Source organism: Gopherus evgoodei, chromosome 7 (assembly GCF_007399415.2).
Source record: "Gopherus evgoodei ecotype Sinaloan lineage chromosome 7, rGopEvg1_v1.p, whole genome shotgun sequence".
In the NCBI taxonomy this organism is placed as follows: domain Eukaryota; kingdom Metazoa; phylum Chordata; order Testudines; family Testudinidae; genus Gopherus; species Gopherus evgoodei.
In genome coordinates this window covers 19,940,374-19,965,425 of record NC_044328.1, presented here as the reverse complement: position 1 = coordinate 19,965,425, position 25,052 = coordinate 19,940,374, and the positions used below count along the sequence as shown (strand labels likewise).

The 25,052-nt window shown below is 43.0% G+C and overlaps 1 protein-coding gene across 1 annotated transcript in view; it reads right to left on the bottom strand.

Annotated features, from left to right (window-relative positions):
• CUZD1 (CUB and zona pellucida like domains 1) overlaps window positions 1-17,874 on the bottom strand; it is a 60,646-nt gene extending 42,772 nt beyond the window's left edge. Inside the window, exon 1 of the mRNA XM_030568865.1 lies at window positions 17,742-17,874. Coding sequence (XP_030424725.1) covers window positions 17,742-17,874 — 133 coding nt within the window. The remainder of the gene's footprint in view (window positions 1-17,741) is intronic.
• Between the last annotated feature and the right edge of the window lie 7,178 nt (window positions 17,875-25,052).

Here is a 25,052-nt window from a genome sequence, read left to right as displayed (position 1 = left end):
GAAAGAAACCAACAGGACTCCACTGGCCATCATATACAGTCCCCAGCTAAAACCCCTCCAACGCATCATCAGGGATCTACAACCCATCCTGGACAATGACCTCACACTTTCAAGGGCCTTGGGTGGCAGGCCAGTCCTTACCCACAGACAACCTACCAACCTGAAACATATCCTCACCAGTAACTGCACACCGCACCATAGTAACTCTAGCTCAGGAACCAATCCATGCAACAAACCTCGATGCTAATAGGGAAAATAACCCACTCCTTAACAGGGGCTTTCCTACTATTCCCTGCATAATAGGGACTTTCAGGCTGTTAAGATAATTTTGTAGGCCTAGCCTTTAGCCAACTAGCCTTAGCCAAAGTACCCTTTAGTTCCCTAAAAGTTGTTTACTCAAATACACTGTCTGGAAATGTACTAGGAAGGGGGCCCCGGGGGAAACATATTGCAGCTTGGTGGATTATCGTGTAGGAATAAGTGCTTGCTTAAGGTAACCGCAAAGTCACGGGTCATGTAACGGTTAGGCCCACACAACCACCCTGAAGAGAATAACAGGAAGGTTGTGAAATATGTAGCTGAAATTACAATAGGTAAGCCATATAAGGAAAGTTATCAATTATGTTCCACAATATTAACTGTGCAAAATGCCAAATAAGGAATATATCAAATGTACTACTGTGTGACGCTTTGCGGTTTTAAGTTTTAAAAGCTGGGTGAAATTGTAAAGGGCAGATCAGCCTTCTCTCTGCTTAGGGAACCGCTGTCTCCCTGTGTGCACACTTGTAATCAATAAAGAAAGCCTCAGGCTGTCTGATTCAAATTCAACGATGTGGATGGTTATTCCACAACAATGCCAACTCTGCCCACATATCTACACCAGCGACACCATCACAGGACCTGACCAGATCAGCCACACCATCACCAGGTCATTCACCTGCACATCCACCAATGTAATATATGCCATCATATGCCAGCAATGCCCCTCTGCTATGTACATCGGCCAAACTGGACAGTCGCTAAAGAAAAGGATAAATGGACACAAATCAGATATTAGGAAAGGCAATATACAAAAACCTGTAGGAGAACACTTCAACCTCCCTGGCCACACTATAGCAGACCTTAAGGTGGCCATCCTGCAGAAAAAAACTTCAGGACCAGACTTCAGAGAGAAACTGCTGAGCTTCAGTTCATCAGCTCAGGTTTAAACAAAGACTGTGAATGGCTTGCCAACCTCAGAACCAGTTTCTCCTCCCTTGGTTTTCACACCTAAACTGCTAGAACAGGATCTCATCCTCCCTGATTGAACTAACCTCATTATCTCTAGCTTGCTTGCATATATATATCTGGCCCCTGGAAATTTCCACTACATGCATCTGACGAAGTGGGTATTCACCCACGAAAGCTCATGCTCCAAAATGTCTGTTAGTCTATAAGGTGCCACAGGATTCTTTGCTGCTTTTACAGATCCAGACTAACATAGCTATCCCTCTAACACATGGAGATTGTAGAGCATCAGCTTGTTGGGGACTTTTCCGTTCCTCCGTTACACTGTGTCCCCATCTGAGGAAGGAACAACAAGTTTGTCACTATCATCAATGATAAACCACCTTTCATCCCTGCCAAGAAACATCACATTGACATCACCACCTTTAAAATAAAGATAAACCAGAACAGAAACATGTCATTTTACTGTTCAAAGTGGTCATCAAGCTGAACCTGCACTCTCAGAGAGAGTAAAGTTTTTAAAATGCAAAACATTACTGTGACCCTAAAAAATTATGGGGACTTCACCGTTTACAGAAACTATTACAAATCCAGACTGGATATGCCCTTCCTCGATATCATGGGGCCCCTTTGATGTTTGCGGCTGGCATGGGTGGAATATTCCATAGCCTCTTCTGAAAAGCCTTACAGCTTTGGAGGAGGGGGCTAGAGATTGTTAAATCCCATCTTAAAATATCAGCTCAAAACATAGCTAGAGAGGTGGTAAGCTACATCTCCTTAGCTGTTCTGGAGAAGGTGGGTCATACATCTTCTCAGAAGGGATCAGAGCTGATTTATATTAAAAGGAGGAAAAGAAAGAGAAATGCATCACACTCACAATGCATGGGTCCCCAAAACCCTTTAAAAGAAAGGCTTTGAGGCGCAGGACCAGCCATAAGTGAACGCCCAAGAGGAAGCCTGGGAGAAAGAGGAGTTGCTCTGCACTTGGCAAAAGAAATAAATTTTAATCAGCATGGCTTTTTTTCACTGTATTTCTGAAGAGTGCATCAAATCCAAACTAGACTTGTTCCAAATAGTCCCTAAGCAGATCAGCTTCAAGAAAAGCAACCACATCAAAGAGTCGCCTTTATCAGCAATTATGGAGGCTGTCCCCATTGACTTTTTTTGTAGCAGGAAATAGCATACATTATATGGATTTAAACAACAGACTGCTGTGTTGCAAGATTGTAAAAAAATATGGAAGTGCCTTAAGCAGAGTGGCCAAGGTGGGTCTGGTGAATTACCCCATGGCTTCTATTTTCAGTCAGTTGGATGTCACATTGGGAAACCAACTCGTAAACCAAAGCAACAACTGTTACCCTTGCAGAGCCTTGATACCAGTCAGCTCTGTGTTTTGGGGGGAACCAGAGTGCAGTATCCACCCTTCCTGACTCATGAAAGGACATCCCCCTCAGCCTCTGTTTGAACCAAAACTGTTCAGAGAAAAGACTTGCAGAGAGCAGTGAAGGGCGGTGGGAGATACACTTAGGCCCCTCCTGACAAGGGTGATAGGATTAAGGAAACTTCCCTAGCTTCATCTGCATGAAAGATGGGACAGGGAGGCATCTCCATTAGCATACAGAATAGAGAACAGTTTCCAAGGCAAGAATCACACTAAACTCTGGGACCAGAAAAGCAGGGAAGCACTGCATTCTGGAGGATCTCTGCTCCAGACGTTAATGAACTTACGCCTGCACAAACCCAGCTCAGCAGTTATCAGACCAATTCTAGTAATGAATCCTTGACTCATATCCAAAATACTGAAGCTGCCTAATTGCATTGTGAGCTCCCTGGAAGGAGGAACACCACCCATAGCCAAGAGTGATCAGCTCCTATTGTCTAGCCTAAAGAAAAACCCTTCAGTCATCAGTTTACCCATAAACAAATCTAGTGTTCTCCCTTGAACCATTGTTGTTTCCCTACAAAAAACCCTACCCAGTCAGTGTTCTGGTGCATGGATCCAAACTCTGCATCAGTTCCACTGGGATTACATCTTCTCCTGACTGATTGTGCTGGGGGCTCTGCCTGTCTCCAGTTCTCAGGACCCTGAGCTACCACCATCACCTGGGAACCCCAACCAGTTCAAGCTTCATGGAAGTGATCTCTCTCTCTCTCTGTTTTCTTTTCTACCTCAGGTATAACTTTCTAACCCTAACTTGTTTGATCAGGTATAGTTTTCTATATATAACTTTTGTAACCTTTAATAATGTAACTATTATGTTGGTTTAAGCTCTCCTTGTGTAGTTATCACTATTATTCAATAAATAGCTTTTAAGCTGGTTGCTTCCTCTCTCTCTCTCAACTTTACTCTTTTGTATTTTTAGCTTCCCCATTTACTCTGCAGAAACACTTCTCTTATCTAAGCTAAAGATCCCTGTAGCACCCAAAAATACTGTGGGGTTTGCTCATCAACTGGGTTACTACCAGTACAATTGTAATGTGAAAGTGGGGATAGGGACATGCTGAACCTGTGACATATGAGGGTGGCAGTCTGCTGAGTCCAGGGGCATATAAGGGTGGCAGCCTGGAAGTGCTGTTTGACCCAGCCTGCTCAGGCTTACTCTATTCCAGTGCGGTACCTGTGGCACATAAGGGTGGCAGCTTGAAAGTGCTGCTTGACCCAGCCCACTAAGTCCAGGGACATATAAGGGGTCAGCTTAAAAGTGCTGATTGACCTGGTCCACTCAGAATTGCTCTGTTAGTTAGTGTGTGTGTGTGTGTGTGTGTGTTCATCCGGTTCTGGAGCTGGAGGAACCCAGCCCTGGGGAACCTAGGTCCTGCAAGATTGCTCCATTGGGAGGGGATTTGCAGAAAGGAGAAGCAGAGCTCCATATGAAAACACAAGTGACACAAGCAGTATATTGATAGAATTACAGAAAGCTCCCCTCCCCACCCAGAGTAACCCTAATAAATGAGCATACCCCCAAAGTAACGGTCAAATCTGGTAACAGCCTTTATAGAATCAGTGCTTAATTACAGCCACAACACCCTTGCCACACAATTTTCCACTGCCCTGTTTTATCAAGACACTCCCAAACAACATGAAGCAATAGAGCTGGATGGTGAGAATCTAGGATTTGTGAGGCAGGTAAACCTAATGACCAAGAGCAGGACTGTCGGGTCATCTACACAGCGACCTGTTTTTTCAAGAAAAACTTTTGTTGAACGGCATGGATATGAAAATTAAACTGACATGCAGTAAAGATACCTTCTGCATAATGGGCAATGCCACCAAAGGCTTTAAAGTATGGACAAAAGTATGGATGGTCCCATGCATCTGTTTGGGGCATGTGGAGGCCCTGCTTACCGCTAATGCAAAATAGCCCCTTAATTGCTCCAACTGGTGGCTAGACACCAGCTACATTTTTTCTGCATACTCAACTATTGATTGGTCAAAAGCCACATTATCAGAGGTCTGATAAACACCCCCCAGACTGCCTCACCAGACACATTTTTCTTTCAAGTGAGACCCATTTATTACACAGAGTTTTTATAAATTTGCATTGCTTTTTCAGTGCACACTCTTGATTCTGTCAGAGGTATGGTGCCATTTAAGGTATTGAGTGCTATTTCTGAGATTGCCACTACTAAATCATCAGAGGCCAATGCCGTATAGCCTTCCTTTGCTATGAGGACAATTTGCTAAGTAATTTTAAAAGGATCAGGTTTCTCTTCCTGCAGCTAGACATGCTTTTGGTCAGCAGCCCCAGCTGTTAAAAAGAACATGCTGATAATTCATCTCTTTTTATGCTTGGCGGTTGTTCTGTTCAAAGTATAAACCACCGGCCTGTCTGGAGGGAACAGGCTGGTTCTTAATCTATAAACATCTTGTATAGAAGCACTTAAATCCACACCAGGTAGCCATAAGGTATTTTGGTAGTGTGACCGGGGTCCCAGCTGAGGTCACTCAATTAGGGTGAACTGAAAAGAATAGGGCAGATAATCCCCAAAGCTGGTGGATATTTTCAATACTTAGATTTATCAAATCAGCATGAAACAGTTTCTTTATTACCTCACTGGTTTCCCAGAAGTCAACAACACAGTTCCCTTGAAGTAACCCAGCTACAGGCCTCCAAGTCAAATATGATGAAGATTTCTGAAAATCTTATTTCATCATATAAAACAAAAGGTTCTACCAATCCCAAAGGATCAGATACATTACCTCCCAGGTTAATGAATATTCCAGATCTTACCCAAATACATGCATACAGCCAATTCTTATTAACTGAACTAAAATTAATTAAAAAACAAAAGAGAGTGCGGTTGAAAGATCAATATACATATAGACACGCTTTCAATTCTTGAAGTTCAGATACATAGCAAATATGGTGAGCTTTCTAGTTGCAAATAGTTCCTTTAGAATTTAAAACCACAGGTTATAGTCCAATTTCCAATATCACCTTCAGGGAGTACCAGAATAACTGGGATCTCAATCTGGCGACTCAAACTTCCCCTGAAGAGGCTTAAGCAGATCTGAGATGAGAAGGATTGTAACCCAAGGATCTTTTATACAATTTCAGGACTTTTTTGACAAGTTGAAGTTCCTCCAGAAACAACAGATAATTAGGGCATCTTTGAAGTGGGTCATCACTGGTACTTAACTATATAAATTAACTTAGACAATTGCCTGTTTCATCACCATTAACCAATGATTTGCTATACATTTCAAAGAGAGATGAATACAGAGATATCCTGTGTTTACAATTCATGTAAATGCTAGGATGTTCTTTTGATCTCCAAATTATCAGAATACCACATAGACAGGGACTGTTGATTACATTGTTGACCACTCCCCTATATATGGAAATACACAAAAACACAAACATTATCTCCTCACATGTCTTTAAGGGTTGAATTTGAGTCATTTATTTTGCTGGATGTTTAACCTTTTCTGGCCATGTGTCACAGGTAGCATCCTCAAAGTCTCTGGAAAGAATTGTGCCTTGCTGGTGTATACATGCCGAGGGAGCATAGTGATTTGTTGTTTATAACAGGGTTTTTTAACAGAACCAAGTACTTTGTGTTTAGATTAATTGTGCGACTTTTTTTCTCTGGCAAAATATGTTCTGAACTATACACCTAATGGTCAGGTTCCTTTGATGCACGCATTGGTAAAGGCTCTCTCAGTTTTATCGCTTTCACAAGCAGAGTACATCGAATCTTCTATGCTAATCATATTTATGGGTCACTGGTAAAAGTATCCACAAAATTGGTAAAAGAGTATTTACCAAGCAGTTCTTTATACAGAGGTTACCAGCAATTGCAACACCACACAATATTCTCAGGCATAACAGACAACATTTGCTCAACATTATCCAACACATTTTAATAAAGTAGCTTTTCCTGTTGTTACTAGGTCCTGCAAGAATTACAGAAAAGGGGGGTTTCCACCATGTATCCATTTTCAAAAACCATAGGGCAGGGTTTTAAAACCTTTTCTGATGACCCTCTTGTTGTAAACAACATTCTATGTTTTCTTAAGGGTCTTTGTCTCTATTTGCCATTGATTTTTGATCCTTATAATAGAGGGCTGCTTCACCTCTAACTTTTTTGAGGTGTTATCTCCTGAATTTATGCTACAGCCCAGGAGAGGATCTTTCAGTCTGTCAGGGCTGATCTCTTCACAGATAGCTACATTCAGGGTAATCCCTTTGACCTTCATACTAGGCCTTTCTTCCTGACAGCTTGGTACTCATACGTTTTTGGACCAGCTGACACAAACTCTATGATGTGATGATGTTATCTGGTGGGGGGGATGGGGGCAACCTGAGCCTGAGAAGGAGCCAGAATTTACCAATGTACACTGCCAAAGAACCACAGCAATATGTAATTATTATATATGTATATGTAGATGTATTTATATGCACACAAATAATCATTATAGAATTTGATAATATATATTTTATACATTTATAATGTATAATAAACAATGATAATAATAAAAACTTACCCTTTTACTTAGTGGGACTTCTGGCAATCCTTGCTTTCAACAATTCCCTTGAAATTTGGTTTGTGTTCAGTCATGCTCACACACAGCAGTTCTCTTAAGTGACTGTCTGTCAGAATGGATCAGTGCTTGGATTTCACACGTTTGAGTGTTGAGAAAACAGATTCACAAAGATAGGTTGAGGCAAACATCGAGATTAATTTAGGACTGCACCTCTGATGTTGGGGTATTTATCCTTTGGTACAGATTTCCAGAAAGTAAGGGTCTCCTTTGTCTTCTGAACAGATTTCAATCTGTCATCTTCCAAAAGTTCTATTATTTCCATCTGGGATGTTGCTTCATCAGTGACTAAGTGGGCTTCAGACTAAAAGGGTCAATCAGAAATTTGATTTGAGGTCTTTTCCGCTGCAAATCTTGGAATCTTTACTCAAAACTGTTCTTAAGATCTTTATTCATGCTCACATATCTAGTTGTGCCCCATTCTAGGGATTCTGCTGCATCATCTTTTGATTTGGCTTGAAGTTGTGACACTGAGGAAACGTGTGTCAGCTCTCTCTCAAGCATTTGTCTGTGAAACAACTGCAGTTTGTTCATGAACGCAAATACGCTTTGCACTAGATCAGACAGCAACCAGAATTTTCATTGTAAGTCCACGTTTAGTTTATCCAACGTCTGCAAGAAATGCCAAATCTAGAACCCACCCAAGATCTGTAAGCTCAGGGTGTATTCTGTGCTTCTCCTCCATAAACAATTTTACTAGTTCCAGGAGCTCAAAAAAAAAAAAAAAAGGTGAAATAACTTTACCTCTCAAGAGTCATTGAACTGTGCAGTAAAATGGCAAATCAGCAGGGGAGTCGCCTTCATCCAGTTCTTCAATTAGATTTTGAAATTGTCTGTGACTGAGTGCATTTGAGTGAATGAAATTCAGAATGTGCAAGACAGGTTTCATGACATGATCAAATTTGAGATTTTTAGATACCAGTTGTTCCTGGTATCTAAAATAATGAATAATATGGTGAAATGTCCAAAATTCAAGAAAGCTCTCATCAGACTTACAAAGCCCTACTAATCCATTCACAGATCCCCACGTGGACGGAGCCCCATCCATTGCAATGACATTGAGTTTCTATAAAGGCAAGTTGTTTTTCGCAACTACTAACATCAACACCTTCTTTAGATCTCGTTTATGAGTTCTGTCCTTCAGGGACACGATATCAAGGTGTTCTTCCCTTACAACACAGTCGTCAGACACAGTGTGGACAAATAGCGATAACTGAGGTCCTGTTCATCGCAAGACACATCCAAAGCGATGATCAAATACTCACACTGCTGAAGTTGCAAGTGCGGTTGCAATTCAATGTCATTGTTCAGGTCAGAGATTCTGCATTCTACTGTGCGGCATGAAAGCTGCAGGCCATAAATTTTCTTCTGTACATTCTCATTCTCTGGAGACAAGATTGAAATAACATCAGTGAGGCAAGTTTTTATAAACTCGCCTTCAGAATAGGGCTTTTTCTCACGGGCTATGTGCCAGGCCACATAATAGGAGTCTAACGTTACAGTCTGTGATTGGTTGGCAAATTTGGTGAAGAACTCGGCTTTCTACATCTGTTTTTTCAAATTTTTCAGTTTTAAAATGCAGAATTCAGAACCTTGTGGGAATTTTTGATCCGTATGTGCATGGCTCCAAGTGAAATGACACTGCAAGTTTGAAGATTTGAACTGAGAGATGCACGGCTGGCAAAGACAACGCATGGACTTCCCATTACATTCAACAAAAACACACTTATTGTCCCACTCCTGTTGGGAGCCTCAATTTTCATCTGTTTATTTTCTGTTCCATTTGCACTTGCCTTCCATTGTTGGATGGTGTAGGAAAAATTTTGATAAAAATTTTCACAGCAGCACAAACAGTGTTTATACTCCCATTTCTGAGTCCAAACTCAGTAACGTGCTCACCGCAAGCAGCAGGGCCTGCTTTAGCAATTTCGCCGCCCCAAGCACGGCAGCACGCCACAGGGGGGCGCTCTGCCGCTCACTGGTCCCGCGGCTCCAGTGGACCTCCCACAGGTGTTTCTGCGAAGGGTCCGATGGTCCTGTGGCTCTGGTGGAGCTGCCGCAGGTGTGTTTGCGGGAGGTCCACCTGAGTCGCGGGACCATCGGCAGCCACGCCTGCGGCAGTTCCACCAGAGCCGCCTGCCACCCTCCCAGCAGCCAGCAGAGCACCCCCTGTGGCATGCTGCCCCAAGCATGCGCTTGGCGCTGTGGCCTGGAGCTGGCGCTGTGGAGCAGTCACGTAAAATCACAGGCGTTACATCACATAACGGCTATGGAAGCTAGTCACTGTGTGCTTGTGAAAAGATTCAAGGAGACACATGAGCCAGTCACCCTTCATTTTCAGATATATCACTGAGTCTATGTAATACTACAGGCACTATTCTTGCAACTTATCTAGCAAATTGTATAGTTCTGAGCAGCTGTAAGCAGTGGTGGAACAAGCTATGAAGATGTTGGTATTGCTAGAAACTGTGTAGCATTCATCTGCATGCTTCCAAGACACACAAGCTGTTTCACTGTCAATAAACTTGCAGGATGAAACTTCATAACAGGAGGAAAATAGGTACTGAAAGAGTTCATCGGGGTCTCTCACAATGCTGGTATTGAGTGAGTTTGTTCTTTGGTCAAATTTACCCACAGAGAATTTAAAAACAGTTTAGCAATTTGGTGCTTTGCAGGGTTGAACATGATCTCACGTTGGCATAAACAAATGCCTCCTTTCTGATAGAAATCATTAACATACTTATTTTGTTTTTCTTTATCTGTCCATCAGCTGGGATACCCAGAAGCTTCTTGTTTCTGATGTAGGTGTAATTTTATATACTGGGAAAAAAGCTTGTCAGATTTTTCTTCAAACTGCAGGATTTCATAGATTTTTGCCACCACACACCCTTTCACTACACCCACTTTCAATTCCACCCTGCACCAAGTCCCCAGGATGGCCTTCTCCTTGCCAGTATGGTGTATGTCTCCCACTGCTCGGTTTCTGCACAGGTTTGGCATAGGTAACAATGGGAAAAATAGGCCTCGTGGGGTGTACGCTTAACTTTTGCAATTTCAAAATGATTTGTGAGGAGTCCAGATTTGTCGTGAATAATATCAGGGTGTCTGATTGAGTATTCTTTGGCTTTGTTTAGGAAAGGTACAGACTGGTCAAATCATAATAGTGGATTTCTTCACCAGGGTTAAGTTTATAATACAGGCAGATATTGTTAGTCCTCCCCCAAAATAGAGCATCTCTAGGCACCAATGGCTGAGGCAACTGGACAATGGGAGGCCGTCACGTTAGTCAGTCTGCCTCATGAGGGCTCAGGTCTCGGGTTCCATTGCATCAATGGCTAGGCTAGGCCAAAGGGCGCCTTTAGTCACTCCCTCTTCCTATTGCTCCTCAGAACTGTTGCTGATGTAGCACTTTCTCTGCAGGCAATTGAATGCCCTTGGAGCTAAAACAAATTCCAAAGTTCTCATGATGGTGGTGAAGGAGTCCAAGTTTCCTCCTAGTATTTTCATGATTTCTGAAAAACATGTTCTTGAAATGAGATGGTGTCTTCGATGCAGCATTGAGACTTCCAGGGTGGTGCTGCCAGTCAGCCAGCCACTGAGGTCCAGAGATTAGAGGTTTTGGATTAGATCCTTGTGGTAAACTCATTCTGATTGGTACACATTTCCCTTCAAGGACAGCCTAAATGCATGAAACTCCTGCCAACTGATAGAGAGGGATGGGGAGAATTCTTAGAAGGATCACACAACCCTCTTCCAGGCAGGTCATCCTGCCCCAGCCCTTGCCTTGGTTGGTCAAATCTGCTCTCGGAGTGGTCCTATGGTAGATGGTGCAGAGAAGAGTTTTTATAGGGGTCACATCCCCCCCTTTCTTCCAGTCACGTGTCATTCTCAACCCCGGAAGTAATACCCCAAGTGACGGGTGGGAGGGGCATTAGGTAGAAAAGGGCAGGGTCAATGTTTGACAGACATTCTACTCCTTTTACTATTACCTACAGTATGTGCTTGACTTCTTTTTTGTAATGCTGTATTCTGAATTAACTAGGTGAAAATGGCAAAAATCATTGGTAGACACTCATTTGAAATCATGGCTCTTGAGTTCTGTCACATTTTATTTGCTGCTCCTAAATGGGTTTGGGTTTCAATAATGTTTAGTAAATATATTACTTCTTAAGCACTCAGAAAAATACTAGGTACCTCCTAAAACACATTAAGATACTGTCTCTCCCCTCAGTAGTACACAGTCTGAATGCAACCAAGTACAGAAGCAGGAGTCATAAAAGGGGAAAAAGAAGAGAAGAGGGTACAAAGGTTACAGTGAAAAGACCGCGTGCAAACTTAGTGAGACACGTACGCAGCTTGTGGGTTCTGCACACTTACACTGTTTTCTTTTTTACCGCACTTCGTGCAGGCCAGATAGCTTAAGTCAATATATTTGAGAGATATGAATGTGTCAAGGAAGGTGGCTCAACAAATATGCTTGGGAAGATGTTCCATACAAGGGGAACAGTAAAGAAGGTACAAAAACAAAGTTGTTTAAAGGAACATAAAAAGCTTAAAGGCTGGCAATGTCGCAATGGAATGGGGAAATGCAAAAAGAAAAAGGTCAGAGATACAGTTTGAAGCCTTGACAACAAAGCACAAGACACTTAACAGGTAAGCTCTGTAATAGGGAACAGCCAAGGATATGTGCAAAGCATCAAGTAAATAGGTGCTGGTTCTTCTGAGTTCAGAAAACCATATTTGCATGTGAATAAAGAAATTCACACATGAACAAAATCATTTGTCATCCACTACTCACAATTCTCGTTTCAGACATCTTGGCAGGAAAAAGAACCAATACTGAGTGGCCCAGCTGACCAATTGCACACTGATTAGTGAAGCAAAAACAACCCAGAAGACAACATTTCTTCTTTCAAACTCTTAAAACTATTATGAATAGCAAATAAATTAATACAAAATCCATTCACAAATGGTTCAAGCAGAGAAAAGAGCTCAATTGTTCAGGTAATTTATTCACGGTCCATAATTCTGCCAACTCTGTTCTTCAGTACAAACTTCAAAGTGTTTGCATTTTCTGTCTCATGAGCTAGTTTTAGGAGAATTCCATTGTCAGACAAGATCTGCACAGTTAGTATGAATAAATAAAAAATATATTGGCAGGTTAATTTCTGCACTTATTGTGATTAACCTGCTTCCCCCTTCCTAGCCATGGCATCTCTCATCATATCTGGATAGATTTTTATGGGCACTTTGTTCTCTTTGGCCTTCTCTAATCATCTTGAGATGTTTTCCAATTCACTGTACTGCAAAACAAACTCCCTGAAGTTTTGAAAAAAACACAACAACCCTCTGCTGAAATCTCTATTCTGTCAGCATTCGCTGTCAATTTATTGCTGGTAGCTTTTTTCTAGGCATGGTATCTTCAGTGGAGTTCATCTGGAAACCATTTAAAAGGCACATAAGATTAACCAGATATTTAACTGCTACAATTTTAAGAATATCCCTGTTTGAAGAGGCAATTCACAACCTTGATCATGAGAGAATGGTCCCTTAACTACTTATCGAGGTCCAGCTTTATGAAATGGTAATGATGCAGCATGGTTCACCAGATATAGCGTGGGCTTAGAAGTCAGCACTCTTGGATTCTGCTTCCTGGTTCTGGTCCTGAGTTTGCTGTGTGACCTTGAATATGTAACTGAGAGTGCTATGTTGCTCCCAATCAAAACAATGAAAAAATGTTTAGTGACTTCAATGGGGAAGGCTCAAACTTAGAATGTCGTATACTTTTAGGAGCAGGCTGACTCTGAACCTCTGAGCTACAGCTGTTATAAAGGCATACACGGTATGGACTTTCCCCTTTTATTTCCTCATCTTTTTATATTATATTTGTGTGTGAAATCATGATTAGCACATCAGGAAGCTAAAGCCACCAGAAGAACAGAAAAGATTCTATGTGAACAGATTGCAAACATATCAAAGACCATTGCTGACAGCATATCAAAACCCTGTGTTTTCAGACCCACTATCTGATTGCAACACAGGTGACAGCTCAGAAGAGGCCAGAGCTATATCTGTTTATGGACCATCCTAAAGCCGGATTTTACAGTATCTGCTATCATAATGTCAACATTTCCCATGCATTTGGAATTACAACCAGTTGCCCCATGAAACCTGGAGCCAGTTAATTCAGTCTGTCCTGTACTGGATTTCAGTTGGTTAATATAGAACCATTGATTTATTAAATATGAAGATAGTGATGATTTATCTGTTGATCGAACAAACTGATGTCTGATGTATAGCACCAATTATATTGTTCTGTTATAATAGCCATGCAAAAGAAGATCTCTGGTCAAAAGAGCCCCAAGGCCATTGATCTGACTTTTGTACTCAACTAATTTATTCAACACACAACTCCATCACATAACCTTATCCAACAATCATCAAAGTAATCTGTAAAATTTGTAAAAGTCACAGTGTGTTTGTGGACAATTCATTAACAAAAAGAAAAGGGCTAAATTCACCGTGGAGGCTGGTGAACCTGCTCACCAGCCAAGGACAAACAATTGGCCACACCCACTTCAGTTTGTAGCCCTTTGCTCAGGGCTCTAGTTATCCTTCATCCCAAAAAAAGGAGAAATAAAACAACAACAAAAAGCAACAGTCCTTGTCTCAGTTGAGATTGTGAGACCGTCTGGCCTCTGATAACTAGTGGGCTGGACCATCCTTTAGCCTATGGGTGTCTTCAGGGCTTGCCTCTCTTCTCACAGCCTTCTGCTGCAGCCACAAGAGGGTGGACTCTCAGCCCTCCCAAAACGCCAAGCAGCCTCCCAGAGCTGAGTGTTTCTTTGTGTGTCCTAGCTCAGACTCCTCAGACCCAATCACTAAATGTGTCCTGGTGGGTCAAATGATTCCCAGAACCTGCCTGTTGGGCTCATCTCAATAACAGGATCATCTTCTTCCTGCTCCCCTGGGCCCTTAAAGGGGCAGATCGCCCTGTTACACTGTATTTTTTTTGAGAGAGAATTGTTTACACCACTCTAGTCTTTACTTTTATCTCCTCTCCCTCTGCTTTGTCCATCCACCCATTCTGAAGCCTGGCCCAGACATCCACTTCCTCTGGTCCTGCCCTTAATCATTCAACACTCTTTGAAGGAAATCCACCATTACAAATTTCCCTCTTAATTTAACTACCACACCTTCCTTGTTAAACAACTCTGCCTCCTCCATTGCTAGCTCATATGCCTGCTGTCCCCATGAGCTGTTCTCTATGTCTGGTACTCTCTGAAATTTCATCCCCCATGCTCCTTTCCTCCAAGCAAAAGGGCTGAGGTTGAGGGAGAGTTGGGGGGGTGGCAGTAGTAGGTTGCCCACAGAAGATAAAATGCCAGGTGCAGTATCCTGAATTGTAAAAGATTGTATAGCCATTTTCAAAGGACAGGGAAATGCAGAATGCTGCCAGTGCCTGCTCAGATGAGGGTGTGAAGAGGCTGCTGGATGCTTAGCAGTGGGATTGTGCCTGGCCAGCTGAGGAGGTTAGTGATGGGACAGGTGAGTGTTAAGAGCAATGTAACAAACTGCACAGAGGAACAAGTGCAAGACAAGAAGTTTTATTGATCCTATAAAACTCATGAACTATGCTACATATCCTGGAGTGCATCTATTAGCACCTTATCTAACTATTGACACATATATAGAGAGGCAAAGAGATGAAGTGGGTATTCACCCAAGAGAGCTCATGCTCCAATACGTCTGTTAGTCTATAAGGTGCCACAGGACTCTTTGCTGCTTTTACAGATCCAGACTAACACGACTACCCCTCTGATACTTGATATATAGAGAGGGAAGCGGTTGGAAGCTGGGGAAAGGGAGGGAAAGCTTAGGACAAGTGGCTGAGTTATGAGGTGAAGGGGCTGAAGCTGTGGAAAAAGGAGTTGAGAGGGGGAAACCTTGACTCAGCATTGGATTCTATATTTTGTTTCCCTATCAGATATCCTGCCTTCTTGGCTTGTATCCTATAGGGAGAACAGCAAGAGGAGATCTGATGCCACACCAGCTCCTGGTGGCTAAGAAGAATCGCTTTAGAGAAATAATTGCTACGTGCCTGCAACTCATACGCCTGCATGAGAACTCACCTGGGCTGCAGGCCAGAGTCATGTGAGCTGCGTGGCTCTTGCTAGATGTGGAAATCCAAGCTCATCTGAGTTTTACGTGGCTTATTACCAATAAATACACAAAGATAACAAAAATCAGATCTATGAAGTTTATTTAAGCAAGGCGTAGCTTCCACATTAGAATGGCTTGGATCCAGTCCTGAGTTGATTCACTGCACCTCCCATCACACTGCAAATACTCCACATGCTGTAAAACAATAAAATGAACCCCTGAGCTTCAACAGAATGAGAGATAAAGGTATCAGCAGGAATGGACGAGGCAGTAATTTCCTGCTTCCCATCAGCAGGACCAGACTGGCAAACCAAGCAGCTTGGAAAATATCTTTTGAGAAATCCTTAAAGATATTGTGCATGAGATACATACACACAGCATCTAATTGCTATTGACAATTAAGATCATTAGCCTTATTTTCAGTACACGTTTTTACTTCATCAAACCAAATTCTTAAAAAATTTCAAAAACAAAACATCTAATCCATCAGTAGAATTTTTACCATAAATCTGGGGGAAACCAGCAAAGGGATTTTATAGCTTTGATAGCGTGAAAATTCCCTACCCACTCACTCTTTCAAAACATTCCTAACTTTTTGGCAACCAGTCTCTGAAAGAGAGATATTGCTTACAATGCTTTTTTTTTTTTAAACCTTATGCTGAGATGCTTCACTCCTAGCAGTCTCCATTCATAATTTTAGGTGGTTTCTGCACAAATACTGATATTTCATATTATTTACATCTGTGAAAGAAATAATAGGCCTACATATTATTAATGCACTGTGACAAAGTTCCTCCTCTACCTTGGTGTGTCCTGCACTTATTGGCGGATTTGCTCGCCTCACAGATTCACCCTGCGGATCAGGAAACAGCCCAGAGACCTTCCCCTCTGCTAGAAGCCCCAGTCCAGGTCAATTCCTCCTGTTTGATCAGGAGTTGGGAGGTTTGGGGAGAACCCAGGCCCACCATCTACTCTGGGTTCCAGCCCAGGCCCTATGGACTGCAGCTGTCTATAGTGCCTCCTGGTACGGTGCGCAATAGCTACAACTCCCTGGGCTACTTCCCCATGGCCTCCTCCCAACACCTTCTTTGTCCTCGCCACTGGACCTTCCTCCTGATGTCTGATAATGCTTGTACTTCTCAGTCCTCCAGCAGTATGCCTGCTCACTCTCCGCTTCTCGCAAGCCTCTTGCTCCCAGTTCCTCCCTCGCACGCACTTCCTCTCCTCTGGCTCCCCTTTGGCCTGACTGGAGTGAGCCCTTTTATAGCATCAGAGGGGCCTTAATTACAGTCAGGTGCTTAACAGCCTCACCTGACTCTTAGCAGGTTAATTGGAGTCAGGTGTTCTCATTAGTCTGGAGCAGCCCCTGCTCTGGTCACTCAGGGAACAGAAAACTGCTTATCCAGTGGCCAGTATATCTCCCTCTCCGCTGTTCCCAACTGGTCTGGGTCTATCACAGCACATATTCTCAGTCCATATCACCTACATTCACTCTTGTAAAACTAAGTGTTTCTGTGCTTGAACTTTTAAAGCAAACTATTTAAGCGCAGCTCTCCCCAGCTCCACACCTACCCATTCATCCAACAAACCCTCCCTACTCACATTTTTCTCCATTGCATCAATATTTTGTCCATCCCACTCTCCCTTCTACTCCTACTAGACAGTTTTAAAATATCTCTCTCCCTCTTACTTCCTCAAACATCTTCTAGTTGGCCACAAGTGTCACTCTCTCAGGAGGGTCAGGGTCTGCCTCATCCAAGGACGAGGAGTGGAAGCAGTCCTCCATGTCTTTCTCCATGCTCATGCCCTTGTCTATGTCTTCAAGCCTCATGCCCTTTGCTGGTGGATGGATGTGACTTCTGTTCTCATTCTACCAGCTAAGAAGTGGCCAATTGGAAGAAGGTGCCACTGCCAGTAAGGCTATATGAAGCACTGAAATGCTGCATTCACAACATCACAATGCTTTGGGAATCCAGATGTCCTGGAGTTGTGCTGAAATTGAGAGAAAGACCCACTTTCAACAGAACTGTTGGAGATACTGAGACTGTCTTGCAAACCCAACCCAATCCCAGCAAAATAAAACATCAGATTATCGAGTTCTCATAGAATTCTGACATTTCCTGTTCCACTCCTGGCCAGAATCAGGATGAGATGTGGCATCTAGAAAGAAAAAATGTATATCTTTTATTTAAATGGGGTTATTTTAACTTCATAATAGTTCAATTAACATAGTTCTGAGTTCTGGGCAATGGTTCTGGTCAGTTCATCTGTTCACCCCTGTTTTTAAATCTCTCAGTAGCTTTACATCTGACAGAGGGGCTGATGTTCATCCATCGTTGTCGATGAAGACCTCGACATCTCATTCGTTCGATGACTGGGCTCTGTGCATCCGAAGATGACTGATCAGTCTGATTTGGGCGTGGAACGTCCTGCCACATGTTGAGCAGACGTGTGATGGCATTGTCGACGATGTGCGGGCAGCTCTGGACTTGTGCAGCTCACGCTTTCTTTCAGCTTCAGCAGTACGCCTTGCCTCAAAGGTATTACTGCCTGTGTAAATGAGGCTGCGCCATGCTGGATGGTTCAGTGCGAGGGTTTCCCATATGGCGATGTTAATCTCGAGGGACTTCAGAGAGGTCTTCAGCGTGTCCTTGAACTGCTTCTTTTGTCCTCCATGGGAGCGCTTTCCCTGGGTGAGTTCTCCGTAGAAGAGCTGTTTAGGAATGCACTCATCTGACATTCTCACGACATGTCCAGTCCATCTGGTCTGGGCTCTCATCAGCAGTGTGTGAACTGACGGCAGACTGGCTTTGGTAAGGACTTCAGTATTGGGCACTTTGTCCAGCCATCTGATTTTTAGAAGCTTTCGCAGACAGGAAATGTGGAAGTGATTGAGCCTTTGTGCATGACTCCGGTAGACAGTCCACATCTTGCAGGCGTACAAAGGAGTTCGAAGCACCACTGCTCGGTAGACCTTCAGCTTCGTTGGTAGACTGATCCCTCGACGTTCCCAGACGTTGGAGTGCAATCGGCCAAATGCAGAGCTGGCTTTAGCAATTCTGCTGTTTACTTCATCATCGATTGACACTGCTCAGGAAAGGGTACTGCCCAGGTACGTGAAGTGGTCCACTGCCTGAAGTCTCTGTCCATTTACAGTGATGAACAGTTCTGAGTACGGAGCGTGGGGAGCTGGCTGATGCATGACCTCAGTCTTCTTGGTGTTAATAGTGAGACCGAAGTTGTTACATGCAGATAAAAACTTGTCCATACTGGCTTGTATTTCTGACTCTGTATTAGCGTTCAGAGCACAATCATCGGCAAAAAGAAAGTCTCAAAGTACGGTTTCCTTCACTTTGGTGATGGCACGCAGTCACCTCAGATTGAATAGTTTCCCGTCAGTTCTGTACTTCAGACCTATTCCATCAGTGCAGTGTTGAAAGGCAACAGTCAGAGTGTCAGAGAACATCATGCTGAACAAAGTGGGTGCTAAAACACACCCTCACTTGACGCCATTGGTGACGGGAAGGACTCAGATGTTTCACCGTCATCCAGGACACGAGCCATCATACCGTGATGAAATTGACGTATCATTCGTATGACTGTCTGGACAGCCGAATTGAGACATGATCCTCCACAGGCCCTGGTGACTGATAGAGTCAGTAGCTTTACATCTGACAGAAGGGTTAGTGACTATAATAAACACGTCTGCACAAAGGTAACTACAGGAATTGGATTTGTTTTTTTTTCACAGAAGTACCACAAAAGGCAAATAGGGCTCGTTATTAACAAAACGGTAAGGGCAAATAAAAATGGCATGAATATATCAAGATGAGCAGCCAAATGTGCTGCCATAGAAAAGCACTGGGGAGCCTATCCATTCCTAACTGAGAGAAGATTAAAAGATAAAAGGAAGCCACAAATGTTCACTTCACTATTACAATTACACTTCACTATTCTGGCCTACTGTTCTTTTTCTTACTTTTTTATTACAGTACAGTTTCCAAGATACCGCATGGCAGTCAGCCAAGGGTTTCAAGTTACTGAATACATAGGCATTCACACAGTCATATACCCAGAATCAAAACTAAACCTAGTGCTGAAAGACTAAGAAACACACACAAATACTGCTAGTCAATGCCATCCCCTGCTCAGAGTTGTGGTATTTAATAAGAATCAAAACCACACCACCAAACTCATCTGATGAGCACCAACACCTGAAGGCATGTTTCCACTACTGTGTCACCAAGCTATTCGTCCCGACCAAGATTCTAACATGGCTACACCTCTCTCTCAGATGAGAGTAATCTAAGCTTTCTTTCAACCCAGATGAGTCGACTTTGGTCTTTATTGTATTTTTTTTTCATGGCATCCCACCTCCAGCTTTAACTGCTATTGATGTCTTTGTGTGTAGCATGTTCTGTGACCAAAGTAACTTTGGGAGCCAAATCTTCAGCTGGTGGATATCTGTAAAGCTCCATTCAGATGAATGGAGCTACGATGATTAACACCAGCTGGAGGGTTTAGGCCTGGAAATTTTCAGGTGGTAGTGACAAACTTTTTCCAGATTTCTCTCTCCCCTGCCCCCATGATGCTCTTATCACAGTTCCAAGGTAGGTTGCCCCTTTGGAGACCTTTTGCCAGACCCCCAAATGCATCCCTCTCAAGTGGCAAGTCTGTGTCCTCCCTTCTCTATATCTCTTCCCCTGAGAAAAGGACAAAGCAAGAATACTCACCTTGTTTTAGGAAACCTCCTGCCTTAAATGGAGTATCTATTATCACCTCCTTGGCTTTCAAATGTCAGACCTTCACACAGGACTCCACTGGCCATCACATACAATCCCCAGCTAAACCTCTCCAACTCATCATCAGGGACCTACAACCCATCCTGGACAATAACCCCACACTCTCACAGGCCTTGGGTGGCAGGCCAGTCCTTGCCCACAGGCAACCTGCCAACCTGAAACATATTCTCACCAGTAACTGCACACCGCACCATAGTAACTCTAGCTCAGGAACCAATCCATGCAACAAACCTCGATGCCAACTCTGCCCACATATCTACACCAGCGACACCATCACAGGACCTAACCAGATCAGCCACACCATCACCGGTTCATTCACCTGCACGTCCACCAATGTAATATACACCATCATATGCCAGCAATGCCCTTCTGCTATGTACATCGGCCAAACTGGACAGTCGCTACAGAAAAGGATAAACGGACACAAATCAGATATTAGGAATGGCAATATACAAAAACCTGTAGGAGAACACTTCAACCTCCCTGGCCACACTATAGCAGACCTTAAGGTGGCCATCCTGCAGAAAAAAACTTCAGGACCAGACTTCAGAGAGAGCTTCAGTTCATCTGCAAATTTGACACCATCAGCTCAGGATTAAACAAAGACTGTGAATGGCTTGCCAATTACAGAACCAGTTTCTCCTCCCTTGGTTTTCACACCTCAACTGCTAGAACAGGGCCTCATCCTCCCTGATTGAACTACCTCATTATCTCTAGCTTGCCTGCATATATATACCTGCCCCTGGACATTTCCATTACGTGCATCTGACGAAGTGGGTATTCACCCACGAAAGCTCATGCTCCAAAACATCTGTTAGTCTATAAGGTGCCACAGGACTCTTTGCTGCTTTTACAGATCCAGACTAACACCGCTACCCCTTTGATACTTGAGACCTTCACACTAAGCCTTCCCCATAATCACACACCACACAATTGTCATAAAACAGAGCCAAGCATTATCAAATACATAGCTACAGATATAGATAAATATAGAGCTTTTCCTCTGGATCACACTAGCAGGACACACATGGGGAGCTTTCATGTGGCCCCACAGTCTATTTTCACCCTAAAAATCTCTGAGCTTGTGCCTGGGTCTGGGTCCTGCTCTTCCCATTTGTCTTTTGTGAGTGAGAAGAGTGGTGAACCCACATTCCTCAAGGTGCCTCAACTTCAGCCCGCGGCATCCTTCCCACTAGGGTGGTGTGGGAAGCAACCCCTTGAACAGATGGGGAAAGCAAGTCAGGTTTGGTTCTTTGCAAAGCTGGACTTAACCAGCAGTAAATCTTGGGCTCTGTTTCCTAGGCTCAGGTGAGGAAGGGAATAAGGGCCATCCCCAGCATTGGCATAACCTCTGTGGGGCTTTGTCTCTATCCTGGGACTGTTTGTATGAGGGGAAATCACAGGTGGCTCCCCTTCCTACAGAGTCTGGCTTCCCAGAATTTATCGGAGCCAGAATGACTCAGGGGTGGAGAGACTTCCCCTGCCCAGCTCACATTCGTGTGTCTGCTTACAGACACTGGGAAGGTGTCCTGAGTTTCACAATTTTCTCCTTGTGTCGCAGGGAAGAGGGAAATGACACCCCTTTCTCCCTCCCAGCCACCTCCATTTGCATTTCACTGATACCATCAGCTACATTCTTACAGCCAGTTTTCAGCACCTGATCCAACCCCTATGCTTTTAAAGGGAGGACTGGATTTTACCTTAAACTTAGAGTAATTTCCAGAGAGACATCATCCAGTATCCCATCCCAATCCCTCCTGTGTCAGTACAGAAATTTATGCAGCATGCAGCACAAATGGTTTCAAACTTGGAACCTTCACCTAGATGTTACATACTCTCAGCAACTGATGGGGTTTCACCACAAGAGGTCTCAGAGGAGTTGGGGCAGTCAAGGTGTCCACCCCATGAATGTATCCACATTAACTTCCATCTCCTGCTCCCACTGAGCATGCAGGGAGTGCAAAACAGTTCTTTAGCGGGTAAATTCATCTATCAGCATATTCTGTGCCCCAGAGAATTTGGCTGCATAACTCCTTTCTTCTGGACTCAGTGACTTCATCTACTCCATAAGCCTGAGGTAGAAGCTGCCTTTCTGGCTGGGCAGACAGTGGGTGAACCCATTAGACTTCACTGCAAGCTTCCTGGCATCTAAGCCCAGTCTGACCACGTGTCCCATCATCTGACAGTGATAGCACTTCAGTAAAGATCTCTGGAATCTCTTTTAGAGGGTCAGTTTGGGGCTGTCACTCTTTGTCTTGAGGTTACCCACTTCTGGAGTGCTTCCACCTGTTATGCCTCCTGGGAGCCACATTTAGAGCAGTTTACCCTGGTGTTCCCCTTCCTCTCAGAACCAGATAAATTATTTACAAACTCATCAGTCAGTCTGCCTGCGAGTTGCAGACCCGTTGGTTTTTGATCCTTTAGCCACAAGCGGACACATGTCATAAAACTGTTCCAGCCCAAATATTTCATACAACTGGTCCATGGTAGTGGTTCCAGATCTCTTTCCCATTTGGGGAAGTAATCCCTCATCTGGTTATCCAATTCCAGGTAAATGACGCCCTCGCGCTTCAGCCTCCCTCAGAACCCTTTCCTGTTAACCTCAGGGGTAAGTTCAAATTACTAGCTTTCTCAAAGGCATTGAAATAGACATCAATAGCTCCCACTTCTTTGAACTGGGCTGATGCCCCTTGTGGAATTGGCATCTAATGTTTCAACCCTGCTTATCAGATCAGTGTGTTCCTGGTTCCCTAGTCTTACAAGTTCCAGTTCATACTGGCTCTGTCAGTCCCAATCAGAAAGCTGCTGTTGTTTTTTTTCAGTGCCACCAGCCATTTCTCCTCAGGAACAGCTTCCTCCACTCCAGGTCCCTCTGAATCAGTAAACCTGGTCAGGATGGGACCTGACTGCTGCTCCAACACTACACTAATCCCTTTTGATCTACCTGTACATATTCAGGTAGGATAAGTCACACAGATACGCTGGTGGAGGGCACATGATGTTTATAAAAAGACTAATATCAACATTTCCCAGTTCTCCACAGTTCCTGATTTGTCATTTCCCATTTTGTGACAGTCTCTTTCAATTTCTTCCACTCAGCAGTTTGCCAAATAATTAAGACAGTTAGGTCATATAATTTCAGAAAACAAAAATCATTAGAAATTATTTTCATTTTGAATATACTTTCTATATATAGTATATTCAAAATAAATATATCTATATTTTCCAAAGCAGGTAGACCATCTCTCAAATGAACAGTTTCCTCACTGAAAGGAATGACAATGGGAGATTCTTAACCTGACATAATGGATGAAATTCTACAGTGTCAGTGAGAATTTGATTCTAATATAAAATAGATCAAATTCACACTGGCATAAACAAGCTGAATTTGAAGTTAATCTACTTTTGACCTTCACACATTATACCCTCACCCCATTGCTGAGAAAAACATCTGGCTTTGCTAAGTGACGACCTTAAGACAGGTGGTTATATAGGACAAGAAATAATTAAATTACTATATATTGATAAAGTGATTTATTTCCATATTTTCAACCAACTGGCATAACTACTTGGCCAATTTAGTATAAATAGTAGGAGAGGGAAGAAAAGAAATCAGATTTGTTTCATTAGCTGAGAAACGTGGGGACTGATTCCAGTGCTTGCCCAATCAAGTACGCTATTCCACAAAGCACATAGATAGGAGTATTGAGATGCAATTAAGGAAGGGAAAAGTTAGATACATTTAACCCTGTTACTCAGGTTTTCAGAACCCAAAGCAGTGCTAACTTAGCTGTTTCACTCCAGGCAGTGTCAGGAATAAATCAGTGGGAACACAGTGAAAGATTGATACAAGTAAGCATGTTCTTATCTAAAACTGCTATTTACTAGATTTAAGCACACACAGACATAAGCAATATGTTTAGAACATCCCAAATAATTACCTAAAATCTGAGATGGTATTGAGTATTTAGCCAATCGCTTCCTCGCTGGGGAGTATGGTGTCAGGAAAAGGTCTCTCAGGATAGCTTCAGAGAACTGCTCCAAAGTACACGCACTCTATTATCTAGTCATTTTATAACTGTTTTTTTTTACAAAACACATAGCTCATAGTGACCACCTACTGGGTCATCACTTCTCCTAACTTCAACTAACTACTTAGCAACAAAAGATTCCTAACAATCTTAACCATAATAAGCTTCTATATCAAAAACACCCAAAACTCAAGATCTCCATCCACGTATTTTCTTTCAGTCTCATAATTTCTTGACTCCTTTATCTCCTCCTCCCATTCTGATTGGCAGAAACTGCAAACCTGCAGCTAGTATTTGACCTTGCCTCCAAAAGCCCAGCTTATCCAAATGAACTCTTAACTATGTGATATTCTATTTTATTAATTCAAGGTGGCTGAATGCACACAATATGGCTGCAGTTAGCATGATCAAATTATGGGGGAACATTCCTCTCAGTTCCAGGGTAATAGCCCAAGAACAGTTTCCCAAGGGAAGGAGTGAAAGTCTCATCGCTTGAGACATTTTATGCTAGTTTAGACAAAAGATGGGGAAGAGCACTATACAGAAAAATCCTGAACTAGCAAGGGAAAGTGGTTGAATAGATCTCTTCTATCACTAATATTTAGGATTCTATGGTTTATTTGGCACATGTATCAGGGCTAGTATGGGTTTCTGGGATCTTCATCCTCTTTGAGAGAGGAAATTTTTCTCAGTATTGAAATAGACTCTTATCCACCCTGACAATGTTATTCTCTCCCTATTCCATAAATGTTATGCCAGGATCTCAAAGTGCTCTGCAAATAG